General features: G+C 43.3%; 1 protein-coding gene across 1 annotated transcript in view; it reads left to right on the top strand.

The window, feature by feature from the left end:
• The window catches only part of LOC138945461 (DNA polymerase alpha catalytic subunit-like), a 57,562-nt gene that overhangs the window by 5,883 nt on the left and 38,651 nt on the right, over positions 1-13,028 (top strand). Inside the window, exons 5-15 of the mRNA XM_070316891.1 lie at positions 139-260; positions 794-921; positions 3,644-3,797; positions 4,286-4,421; positions 6,015-6,129; positions 6,467-6,642; positions 8,677-8,789; positions 10,927-11,043; positions 11,601-11,675; positions 12,298-12,371; positions 12,910-12,974. Of these exons, the coding sequence (XP_070172992.1) occupies positions 139-260; positions 794-921; positions 3,644-3,797; positions 4,286-4,421; positions 6,015-6,129; positions 6,467-6,642; positions 8,677-8,789; positions 10,927-11,043; positions 11,601-11,675; positions 12,298-12,371; positions 12,910-12,974 (1,275 nt within the window). The remainder of the gene's footprint in view (positions 1-138; positions 261-793; positions 922-3,643; positions 3,798-4,285; positions 4,422-6,014; positions 6,130-6,466; positions 6,643-8,676; positions 8,790-10,926; positions 11,044-11,600; positions 11,676-12,297; positions 12,372-12,909; positions 12,975-13,028) is intronic.

Below are 13,028 nucleotides of genomic sequence, written 5' to 3'. Positions count from 1 at the left end.
ACAAACAGTAACTTATTTTTCTTGGGGTCAAAATTATACTTTATAATTATAATATGAAATGATCTCAATTTGCTGTGAGAATACATTTCACAATTCAGGACAATGGCTGTTTGTTAAAAATGTTGGGGCATGTTACAGGCAAATCAAAACCGGGAGCATCGAAGAAGAACAAGAACATAGTACGACCAGGTACCAAGCCCAAGAAAGACATTAAGACCATGTTTGCTGCTGCTGCTGCTTCCAATAAGAGGAAACCAGAGGTGACTTGATTTTTTTCTTTGGACACGCATGTGTTCTCTTGCGTTTTTTTCTGAAATTAGGAGGGAAAGACTCAAAGAGTGAAAAGTATGGAGATCTGGCCCGAGCATCTTACCATTGTGTGTGTGTGTGTGTGAAATATCCTATTTCTTCCTTTCTTTGTGTGTGTGTGTGTTGTCTTGATGAAGTTTTGTTATTCTTCCAACAAATCTCCAATCTCCTTTCAGTTTGCTGTTTCATTTTCTCCCTTTCATTTCAAGATATATTTTTTTTATCAAGGAAATGTCTTCAAAGATTTTTTCTTCACATCTTGTAAATCCTTACGGAACTTTGGAGTCTTTTAGATTCACACTGGATAAGAGCTTCTTTTCACTTAGACATATCCAAAATTCTGCAGCATGGCTCATTGGCTGCTTTCCGCGAAGAGTTGCAATTTTCTGCTTGATTGATTACTACAACTACAAGCCATTGTCTCCGGCTTTTTGCTCACCTGCATGTGTCGCTGTGTGTAATTTTCTACCCGTCTGTTGACCAGAGGGACGTGAGCGTGGCCAGTGATGACATCCTGGGTGATCTGATGCAAGAGCTGCAGGGAGGAACCAAGACCTCCACGCCCGTCTTATCCAAGAGCGGCAAGGCCAGCAAACCAGCAGCTGCCGCCAAGTTAGTATGGACTTCTGTTCGTGTGGCTGGATTTAGTTGAGTTATGACTACAGTGGAACCTCCCTTTTAAGACCTTCAAAAATCTGAGAAATTCAGGTCTTCTTCTTCTTCTTCTTCTGCGTTCGTGGGCTGAAACTCCCACGTACACTCGTGTTTTTTTGCACGAGTGGAATTTTACGTGTATGACCGTTTTTTACCCCGCCATTTAGGCAGCCATACGCCGTTTTCGGAGGAAGCATGCTGGGTATTTTCGTGTTTCTATAACCCACCGAACTCTGACATGGATTACAGGATCTTGTCCGTGCGCACTTGGTCTTGTGCTTGCGTGTACACACGAAGGGGGATAAGCCACTAGCAGGTCTGCACATAAGTTGACCTGGGAGATCGGAAATATCTCCACACTTAACCCACCAGGCGGCCGCGGCCGGGATTCGAACCCTCGACCTTCCGATTAGGAGGCCAACGTCTGACCACCCCGCCACAATGCCCGTCATTCAGGTCTTAAAACTTAAAAGGGAGAGCTTTACAAAATATGGTGGTAAGTTACAAAGGCTATTAGCCGAAAATCTGAAAAGGCAAGGTTTTCAAAGGGGAGTTCCACTGTATAAGTAATGAAAAAGCAGTGCTTCTGCGTGTATGTTTATTGGGGGATCTTTGGTGGTAGTAAAAATCATCTTCAGCTCTTTAAATGTGTGTATAAATTTTCACTGTTTTATGTATTCTGGAGCATTAAAACATTTTACATCTGTTGTGGTTTTGCATTGCCTTGTTCCTTTGCTGGATAGATTTATTGCCTTCATCTTAAAAGATATTGGTATGTGATTTTGAAGCCTACAGTGGACCCCTTTCCCTACAAATCTGACGCATTCTTTGTTGAAAAGGAGGCGGTCCCAAAATTAATGTACATTTACAGGCCTTTTAAAATAATAATCTTATACGTACAAAGCATTGTCTTGAAGGGGGGGGGGGGCTTGTTTTTTATTGACTCACATGCGAAGCAAAAGTGAGTCTATGTACTCACCCGAGTCGTCCGTCCGTCCGGAAAACTTTAACGTTGGATATTTCTTGGACACTATTCAGTCTATCAGTACCAAATTTGGCAAGATGGTGTATGATGACAAGGCCCCAAAAAACATACATAGCATCTTGACCTTGCTTCAAGGTCAAGGTCGCAGGGGCCATAAATGTTGCCTAAAAAACAGCTATTTTTTACATTTTTCCCATTTTCTCTGAAGTTTTTGAGATTCAATACCTCACCTATATATGATATATAGGGCAAAGTAAGCCCCATCTTTTGATACCAGTTTGGTTTACCTTGCTTCAAGGTCAAGGTCACAGGAGCTCTTCAAAGTTGGACTGTATACATATTTTGAAGTGACCTTGACCCTGAACTATGGAAGATAACTGTTTCAAACTTAAAAATTATGTGGGGCACATGTTATGCTTTCATCATGAGACACATTTGGTCACATATGATCAAGGTTAAGGTCACTTTGACCCTTATGAAATGTGACCAAAATAAGGTAGTGAACCACTAAAAGTGACCATATCTCGTGGTAGAAAGAGCCAATAAGCACCATTGTACTTCCTATGTCTTGAATTAACAGCTTTGTGTTGCATGCCCTTGGATGACCTTGACCTTGGGTCAAGGTCACATGTATTTTGGTAGGAAAAATGTGTAAAGCAGTTCTTAGTGTATGATGTCATTGCTAGGTTTAGTTATTTGACCATGTCAAGGTCAAGCATGTGAGTCGTATGGGCTTTGCCCTTCTTGTTTTATAGGGATTGCACTGTACCTTGGAAGACATTAGTAGTTCATTTTAAATCCTGTGATGTATGACTAATGAAAGTGGTGTGAACATGTTTGTGTGCATGAGATTCATCGATGATTTTGAGATAAGTTCATCATTTGTATCTCAAGCGTTTAAAAATCTAAAAAACAAAGTGGCTTTGGTGAGATGAACAAAGTTATGAATCGAAATCAAAACAACAAAGTGACTGGTGAGATGAACAAAGTTATGAATCGAAATCAAAACAACAAAGTGACTGGTGAGATGTCTCAAGTGTCTGTGGTGAGATGTCTCAAGTGTCTGTGGTGAGATGTCTCAAAGTGACTGTGGTGAGATGTCTCAAGTGTCTGTGGTGAGATGTCTCAAAGTGACTGTGGTGAGATGTCTCAAAGTGACTGTGGGGAGATGTCTCAAAGTGACTGTGGGGAGATGTCTCAAAGTGACTGGGGGGAGATGTCTCAAAGTGACTGGGGGGAGATGTCTCAAAGTGACTGGAGTGAGATGTCTCAAAGTGACTGGGGGGAGATGTCTCAAGTGTCTGTGGTGAGATGTCTCAAGTGACTGTGGTGAGATGTCTCAAAGTGACTGTGGTGAGATGTCTCAAAGTGACTGTGGTGAGATGTCTCAAAGTGACTGTGGTGAGATGTCTCAAGCGACTGTGGTGAGATGTCTCAAAGTGACTGTGGTGAGATGTCTCAAAGTGACTGTGGTGAGATGTCTCAAGTGTCTGTGGGGAGATGTCTCAAGTGACTGTGGTGAGATGTCTCAAGTGTCTGTGGTGAGATGTCTCAAAGTGACTGGTGAGATGTCTCAAGTGACTGTGGTGAGATGTCTCAAAGTGACTGGTGAGATGTCTCAAAGTGACTGTGGTGAGATGTCTCAAAAAAAGTGACATTTTGTTTTCTTATTGTTTTATTGATGTCTGTGTGCAGGAAGGCAATCAACCCATTCCTGGTGAAGCCGGAGAGTCAGAAGCCCAAGGCAGTCCCTGCTCCCACACGCCAGACAAAACCACTCGCGCCCAAACAAGAAGTGAAAACATCAAAGCGTTCTCTTGACCTTGATATCGTTCCTGTGTTGCCTGTGGTAAGGCTTATTGCTCTGTGTGGTATCCAAATCTAGGTCCCCCCAAAATTGGCAATTTCTCCATGTGATTTGATTTGATTTGAATTCCTGATCTGTCTTTTAGTATCATTTGCATAATTATTGTTCTATGAGTTATATTACAACAGACACAATGGTAACCGCTCATTTCTCTTCAATAAAACTTCAAATACCAATGACACATGTTGAAGAAGACAGTGTGAATGTGAGGTACACTGGTACCTGTGATGAGGTCAGTGCGCAAAGCACACCAGATCTCATTTTCCGACTGCGATGCTTCTGATAGTTTGGCTCAACTGTGGCACTGGCTTTTCCACAGCTAGTGAAATTGAAAACAGGTATTTTCAGAATTCGTCTATTGGTTAAAAAAAACCACACAAAAACGTGTGTGTGTGTGTAAGCCTTACGCATCTTATATTGATGGATTAAATTGTTTCATCATTTGAGTCATTCCTACGGTTTGGTTTCAGTCCACAATGAAGCGCCGAGCAGAGGTGAAGGTCAAACAGGAGCCAGTAGAGGAGGAGGAGGACATGGAGAACGTGGATCAGGTGCTGTCAGATGCTGATGAGGTGGATGGGGGCGTGCCCGCACAACACAGACATGGTGAGAATCTTTTGTGTGGAGGTGGATGGGGGCGTGCCCGCACAACACAGACATGGTGAGAATCTTTTGTGTGTAGGGGGGAGGGGGGCGTGCCCGCACAACACAGACATGGTGAGAATCTTTTGTGCATAGGGGGGGAGGGGGCGTGCCCGCACAACACAGACATGGTGAGAATCTTTTGTGTGTAGGGGGGAGGGGGGCGTGCCCGCACAACACAGACATGGTGAGAATCTTTTGTGCGTAGGGGGGGAGGGGGCGTGCCTGCACAACACAGACATGGTGAGAATCTTTTGTGTAGGGGGGGAGGGGGGCGTGCCCGCACAACACAGACATGGTGAGAATCTTTTGTGCGTAGGGGGGGAGGGGGCATGCCTGCACAACACAGACATGGTGAGAATCTTTTGTGTGTAGGGGGGAGGGGGGCGTGCCCGCACAACACAGACATGGTGAGAATCTTTTGTGCGTAGGGGGGGAGGGGGCGTGCCCGCACAACACAGACATGGTGAGAATCTTTTGTGCGTAGGGGGGGAGGGGGCGTGCCTGCACAACACAGACATGGTGAGAATCTTTTGTGTGTAGGGGGGAGGGGGGCGTGCCCGCACAACACAGACATGGTGAGAATCTTTTGTGTGTAGGGGGGGAGGGGGGCGTGCCCGCACAACACAGACATGGTGAGAATCTTTTGTGTGTAGGTGGATGGGGGCGTGCCCGCACAACACAGACATGGTGAGAATCTTTTGTGTGTAGGGGGGGAGGGGGCATGCCCGCACAACACAGACATGGTGAGAATCTTTTGTGTGTATGTGGATGGGGGCGTGCCCGCACAACAGACATGGTGAGAATCTTTTGTGTGAAGGGGGGGAGGGGGCGTGCCCGCACAACACAGACATGATGAGAATCTTTTGTGTGTAGGGAGGGAGGGGGCGTGCCCGCACAACACAGACATGGTGAGAATCTTTTGTGTGTAGGTGGATGGGGGCGTGCCCGTACAACACAGACATGGTGAGAATCTTTTGTGTGTAGGGGGGATCGGGAGGGGGGCATGCCCGCACAACACAGACATGGTGAGAATCTTTTGTGTGTAAGGGGGGAGGGGGGTGCGCATGTGTGTGTGAGAAAGAGAGAGAGTAGAACTTGGCATAGGTCCCATCACACCTTGATGAGGTGGATGGGGGCGTGCCCGCACAACACAGACATGGTGAGAATCTTTTGTGTGTAGGGGGGAAGGGGGGTGCGCATGTGTGTGTGAGAAAGAGAGAGAGTAGAACTCGGAATAGGTCCCATCACACCTTGATGAGGTGCATGGGGGCGTGCCGGCACAACACAGACATGGTGAGAATCTCTTGTGTGTGGAGGATTTACAATGTGTATGCATCTTTGTTGTTTGTGCGAGAGAAAATAGACAACGACAACACAGAATGTGTATGCGTATACAAGAACATGGATGTGGGTGTGTGTTATTGCGCGCACGCGTGCGTGTGTGTATTGCATATATTGTGTAATGAAAGCTTTGTCTTTTACAAGTTTTTAGGAAGGTTACTGATCATGTTTCATATTATCTGTCAGCTAATGCACATGCTGATATTCCCTCAGATGATGCCATGGATCTCAATGACATCAACTTTGATGACGACGATGGTGATGATGATTTCTCCGTCAAGAAAGAGAAGGATGTTACCGCTGTTGAAACTAAGCCTGCGATAACCAGGTCAGTTTAAGTGCCGTTCACATGGCAGACTTTCAACTAACTTATCACCAACTTTTGTTGGTTTGGGTAGCTCCCGAGTTGTTGAGACTAAGTTGGTGAAAAGTCTACCATGTAATTACTTTACTTATTTTGTGTCAATTCCTCTGTTTGACTTTGATTTTGAATCTGTTGCGCTCTCTTGGCCCAAACAATTTAGGACAGATTTAGCCATGACTTGTATCAATTTTTTGTTAGAAATGTTCGTGGGGCATGTTTCTTTGCTTTTTGTGTGTGTGTGCGTACAGTTTCACGATCGTATGCCTGCAAATATATGTTGTGTTCTGTCCTACAAATACAGTGAAGAACTCTTGAATGGGTGGGAGAGCATCAAATGCGAAGACATCGGCCAATCAGAAAGCGTGATGGATGTACACATGGAAGGGTCAGAGCTGCCATTGGTTGCCGATGACGATGGCAACCAGGTCCTCCGATTCTATTGGCTGGATGCTTTTGAGGATCCTTACAAACAGCCAGGTAAAATTTTGATCATTGATTTCTGGATGAAAGATACAGTGGAACCCCCCTTTTAAGACACTTCAGTTTAAGACTCCTTCCCTTTTAAGACCCTGTATTCTCAGACTTTCTGTTCATATCCTCTGTAAATGTACCCCCATTTTTCTTATTTTTCTTCTTCTTCTGCGTTTGTGGGCTGAAACTCCCACGTACACTCGTGTTTTTTGCACGAGTGGAATTTTACGTGTATGACCGTTTTTTACCCCGCCATTTAGGCAGCCATACGCCATTTTCGGAAGAAGCATGCTGGGTATTTTTGTGTTTCTATAACCCACCGAACTCTGACATGGATTACAGGATCTTTTTCGTGCGCACTTGGTCTTGTGCTTGCGTGTACACACGGGGGTGTTCGGACACCAAGGAGTCTGCACACAAAGTTGACTCTGAGAAATAAATCTCTCGCCGAACGTGGGGACGAACTCACGCTGACAGCGGCCAACTGGATACAAATCCAGCGCGCTACCGACTGAGCTACATCCCCGCCCTACCACCATTTTAAGACTCCCTCCTTTTTAAGACCTGAATTTCTCCAGATTTTTGAGGTCTTAAAAGGGGGGTACCACTGCACCTACCTTCGGATGTAAACAGTCATTTGCACCTCCACATATCTGTCCAGGGTGATCCATAACTGCTTGGACTAAAGATATTTTCTTTCTTATGCAAGTGATCTTAATTGATTTACACTACCAGTCCTTGGAATAAGAGCATGCCTCTCACTTGGACAGATACCAAAAATCAACAACCTGGCTATTTTCTTGTGCAGAGCAGGAATTTTTGGTTGAATTAATTGTGTAGTTTGACAGAGGTGTTTAGGGCGAGGATGTAGCTCAGTTGGTAGCGCGCTGGATTTGTATCCAGTTGGCCGCTGTCAGCGTGAGTTTGTCCCCACGTTCGGCGAGAGATTTATTTCTCAGAGTCAACTTTGTGTGCAGACTCTCCTCGGTGTCCGAACACCCCCCGTGTGTACACGCAAGCACAAGACCAAGTGCGCACGAAAAAGATCCTGTAATCCATGTCAGAGTTCGGTGGGTTATAGAAACACGAAAATACCCAGCATGCTTCCTCCGAAAGCGGCGTATGGCTGCCTAAATGGCGGGGTAAAAACGGTCATACACGTAAAAGCCGTGGGAGTTTCAGCCCATGAACGAACAAACAAAGACAGAGGTGTTTGAGCGAACGAGAAGAAGTGTCAATTTCAAAATGCACAGAAAGCAGACAGGCTATTGGATTTTGACTAGCAGTGGGGCGAGTTATTAGTGGTAAGGAATTAGTGCCCTGGCACCTGAAAGAATCCCCCCGCGGGTTAGGGGAAGTCCCATATTGGTTAGGACGAGAAAGAATTTGCCTGATGCTGCCCAGCATGTCGTAAGAGGCGACTAACGGATTCTGTTTCTCTTTTTACCCTTGTTAAGTGTTTCTTGTATGGAATATAGTCAATTTTTGTAAAGATTTTAGTCAAGCAGTATGTAAGAAATGTTAAGTCCTTTGTACTGGAAACTTGCATTCTCCCAGTAAGGTAATACATTGTACTACGTTGCAAGCCCCTGGAGCAAATTTTTTATTAGTGCTTTTGTGAACAAGAAACAATTGACAAGTGGCTCTATCCCATTCTCCCCTTTCCCCGTCGCGATATAACCTTCGTAGTTGAAAACGACGTTAAACACCAAATAAAGAAAGAAAGAACCTGAAAGAAGAAGAAACATTGAATGAATAAGCAACTTTCATCTCAGTTGATCTTTTGTCTTGTTTGTTTACTTGTATGCTGTGTTGAAATCCAAAAACAAGTCAACTGCCAACGTTAAAAAATTCTGGAAAAAAACAACCAAGACAGGTATGTTATTGGAACGTTTTATTTTATTACAAAATATGTTACGTTTTATTTTGTGACAAATATTAAATATAAAGTTCCAATAACAACCTTTTTTTTTTTATTATTTATTCTGTTTGCTGTGTTGGTTTTCCTGTACTGATTCTGCTCTCTGTTCCATTGTTCAGGCTCTGTGTACCTGTTCGGCAAGGTGTGGATTGAGTCGGCCAAGACGCACGTCAGCTGCTGTGTCACCGTCAAACACATCGAGCGCAAGATCTACCTTCTGCCTCGAGCTACGGTCAGTGGTTTTCGGCAGTGAGAATCAGGGGTTGCTGGTCACAGGAGTATAGTATATAGACAGCTGTGTTTAGGCACCACCCAATCTCAGTGTGCCATGCAGATTGGCTTGCCCCAAAAATAGTCATCGACCACATGAAATATCAAGTGAAATTGCTTTACTTGTTTTGTGTCAAATGTGCTTTATGTCAATTCCTCTCTGTTTGATGTTGATTCAGAATCTGTTGCTCTCTCTTAGCCAAGAAAAAACAAAACAGTCAAAATATATGTGAGGCTTGGGAATGATACGCCTTTCGTCGTAAATTTGTTTGTTTGTTTGCTTGCTTAACGCCCAGCCGACCACGAAGGGCCATATCAGGGCGGTGCTGCTTTGACATTTAACGTGCGCCACACACAAGACAGAAGTCGCAGCACAGGCGTCATGTCTCACCCAGTCACATTATTCTGACACCGGACCAACCAGTCCTAGCACAAACCCCATAATGCCAGACGCCAGGCGGAGCAGCCACTAGATTGCCAATTTTAAAGTCTTAGGTATGACCCGGCCGGGGTTCGAACCCACGACCTCCCGATCACGGGGCGGACGCCTTACCACTAGGCCAACCGTGTCGGTTTCGTCGTAAATACTACGAAGTCCTTTTCTAATTGTGTAAGAAAAGAGCCTCCGTGTGCCCTTAAAAATGCTTAAAGCACAACATTTTTCAGTCAGTACGCATAAATCACTAGTAAACTAGAAATCCCAGACCTGATATGTTCATCGTGAGTGAAAGTTTGGGAGAACATTTTAGCTGTTAATATTCATAACGTGAGGCGAGTGATTGGCTGCCTCAAAGTCTTTTGGCTGACAGACATGAATAGGTTGGAGGGGTCCATTACAAAACTATAACGAAGAGCGATAGACCTGTTTGGCAGGTAACTCCTGTGAGAGAGGCTCTCGGCCAATGTAAAATCCTGGACAAATCTGTGGTAGTTTACATGTTCGTTTTATTTTTATTTATTTATATGGGAGATTTATATAGCGCTTGACGTTCTCTAAGCGCTTTACATATTAATTTCTGCTGTATGAGATGGAATTTTTTACACAATATATCACGCATTCACATCGGCCAGTAAATCTCAAGCCATTACGGCGAATATTTACTTTTCACAGCCTATTGTTCCAAGTCACACGGGTATTTGGTGGACATTTTTTATCTATGCCTATACAATTTTGCCAGGAAAGACCCTTTTGTCAATCGTGGGATCTTTAACGTGCACACCCCAATGTAAGAGAAGGGAGGGAGGTATTCATAAATAAATCTTTCATGAGAAGCGTTTATGACTAGTGTTGTTCCCAGGCCTCGGCCTTTGGTCTTTTATTAATACTTTCTTGATCTGATGCATAGTTCGGACTCCAGGCCGGTCGAATGTCTGATGGCTTTGACACAACATTTGCGGCCAAAACAATTTGACCGATATATGTTTTAAAACCAGGTCCAACTGACCTATTATCGTCCTCTGTGTCTGGGTACAGTGGAACCCCCTGCTAAGACCTACACAAATCTGAGAAAATCAGATCTTAAAATGGATGGAGTCTTAAAATGGGGGTCAATTTACATAGGTTATGAAAAGAAAGTCTTAGGAAATAGGGTCTTAAAGGGAGAGAGTCTTCGGGGGGGGGGGGGGGGGGGGGGGGGTGGGACTTCCACTGTACAACACTGCATGGCTACAGATGTCCGTGTTTACAGAAAATGGGGGAAAAAAAGAAAAAAGATTGTATCACTTGTGTTCTCGGAGTGAGCTTCTGGACAAATTGTCAGATAAGTTTAGTAACTGTCAAATAAGTTTAGTATCTGTCAGATAAGTTTAGTATCTGTCAGATAAGTTTAGTATCTGTCAGATAAGTTTAGTATCTGTCAGATAAGTTTAGTATCTGTCAGATAAGTTTAGTATCTGTCAGATAAGTTTAGTATCTGTCAGATAAGTTTAGTATCTGTCAGATAAGTTTAGTATCTGTCAGATAAGTTTAGTATCTGTCAGATAAGTTTGTCTGTCTGTCCACTTAAAAGACCCCTAGGTCAAAGATCAGTGACTGTAACGTTTTGTTTTGCTATAATTAAACGTTCCAATAACACGCTTTTCTTGTTTTTCGTTTGCAGAAAATGGACCTGAAGACCAAGATTGACACCGAGGAGCCGGTCAGCATGATGGACGTGTACCAGGAGTTCAACGACAAGATGGCCGAGAGACACAAAATCACAAAGTTCAAGTCCAAGGTGAGAGACATGTCTGTGGGAAGTCGTTGAGGCAAAACAGATTCTAGAGTCAGAGTTGGATGACAAATACATAGCACAGAAAAGGAACGAGTTGAGATGGTGAGCCCACTTGTTTGCACGGGAATGGCTGTGCATTTAAGATGATGTCTCTATGCATGGATGACAAAAAAGGCACAAGTTTGACCTGCATTTTCACAAAACTGGTTCACAGGACATTAGGAAGACCTAATTAACGCCAGCTGATTGAGAGAGGAAGGAGTCTGAAATTAAATTGGGTATACATTTTGGGAACATTTTATTCTCACTTACATATCGAAATATGTATTGCTGGTGAGATATTTTCAAATGGGCAACACAGGGGTATTGCTATAATTTATTGTGCAACTTTGCCATAAAATTTATCATTGGCAAATCAGTTTGAAATCTGCATATCAGCAGTTAAGACAATACATGAATAACATTGTTTTTCTCTGCTGTGAACATTTATTTTGTTTTCGTGAGTGTGTAGCATAACATACTGTGTTCGGGTCTCAAATCAGTATGTTTCTGTGTTGCAGAAAGCGACCAAGAAGTATGCCTTTGAAAAGGCAGATGTCCCAGTTGAATCAGATTACCTGGAAGTACATTACGCAGTGAGTATAAACATTGTTATGTAGTAATTGTCATTGTCCATTCAATGAAAGATGTGATGTACTTTCAAGCAGGAAAAATGGGGAGAGGGATCATATGATAGTCAAATATGCCCAGACATTAGGCAAAAATCACCCTATTTCGTTAGCTCCAAAGATGCAATGTATTTTTTTTTGTTTTTTTTTGGGGGGGGGGGGGGGGTCGGGTTGTTAGTCATGGGTCACTTGTAGACTTTTTGTGCATCCCAATTCCTATGTTTGATGTTAGCTTCTTTTTTTTTTCCCTCACACAGATGGATTGTACCAACTACCATGCTTAATTTTTTTAATTTTTTTTATTTAATAAAGTTTTCTGATCAAAACTGAACAAATTCTAGATTGATCAAGAATGTAAACCAGCTGTGCAATAAACTTGATCTGCTGTGAATCAGGCGACCAGAATCCATTTCAGCACAGAAAGTGCACACACAACACATTTTAAAACTGTAACTGCAAATATGGAAGGGGGAAAAAAAGCCAAAGGTGGCTCCTATGACCTTGAATTTACCCCCAGCCCTGCTCCTGCCCTACAAATAACCAAGTGAATGAATGAAAATAAAACATTTCACCTTGACCTGTTTTCCAGGCTGACCTGCCGGTTTTGCCCTCTGACCTTCACGGCGAGACCTTCAGTCATGTCTTCGGCACTCACACATCAAGGTAATTGATTGATCGATAAGCGCTTAGAACTGTACCCACGGAATACGCGCTATATAAGCTTCATATTGATTGATTGATTGATTGATAATTGGTTCAGTTTGTCCCTTTCTGTCGTCTCTGAGTCTTACAATTCAAGGTAATTCATTCTGTTGCGTCATAGTCAACTGTCACTCACGTTTGAAACTAATGCGTTCACTTAAATTACTTTTCATCGGCTCCTACACCTGATGGTGGTTTATTCAGGGACATCACTTTCTGTCGTCACTTACCAAAAAAAGTGACATTTCAAGGTTGTTTGTTTAGTTACATCACTTTTTTTTCGTTCATTCACTTTCTGTCGTTCACATTTCAAGTTTTTTGTTCAGTTAAGCCACTTTCTTTCATTCATTCACTTAAATAACTTTCTTTCGTCGCTCACACCTCATTGTTATTTGTTCTGATGCTTTCTATTTGCACTCATTTGTGTGTATGTGCATGTGTGTGTATATGAGAAAAACAAACAGTTGTTTTGACCTGTGTGTTACTTGTCATCTTGCAGCCTGGAGAACCTGTTGATTGACCGCAAAATGAAAGGCCCTTGCTGGTTGGACCTGCATGGAGTCCGTGAGTAGTGCACGTACACAATCCTGTGTACCTTCATAGTTTCGCTGTAATTCC

The sequence above is a fragment of the Littorina saxatilis genome, linkage group LG13, assembly GCF_037325665.1.
Source record: "Littorina saxatilis isolate snail1 linkage group LG13, US_GU_Lsax_2.0, whole genome shotgun sequence".
Taxonomy (NCBI): domain Eukaryota; kingdom Metazoa; phylum Mollusca; class Gastropoda; order Littorinimorpha; family Littorinidae; genus Littorina; species Littorina saxatilis.
The sequence above is the reverse complement of the archived record's forward strand: the minus strand, read 5'-3'. Positions and strand labels throughout refer to the sequence as shown.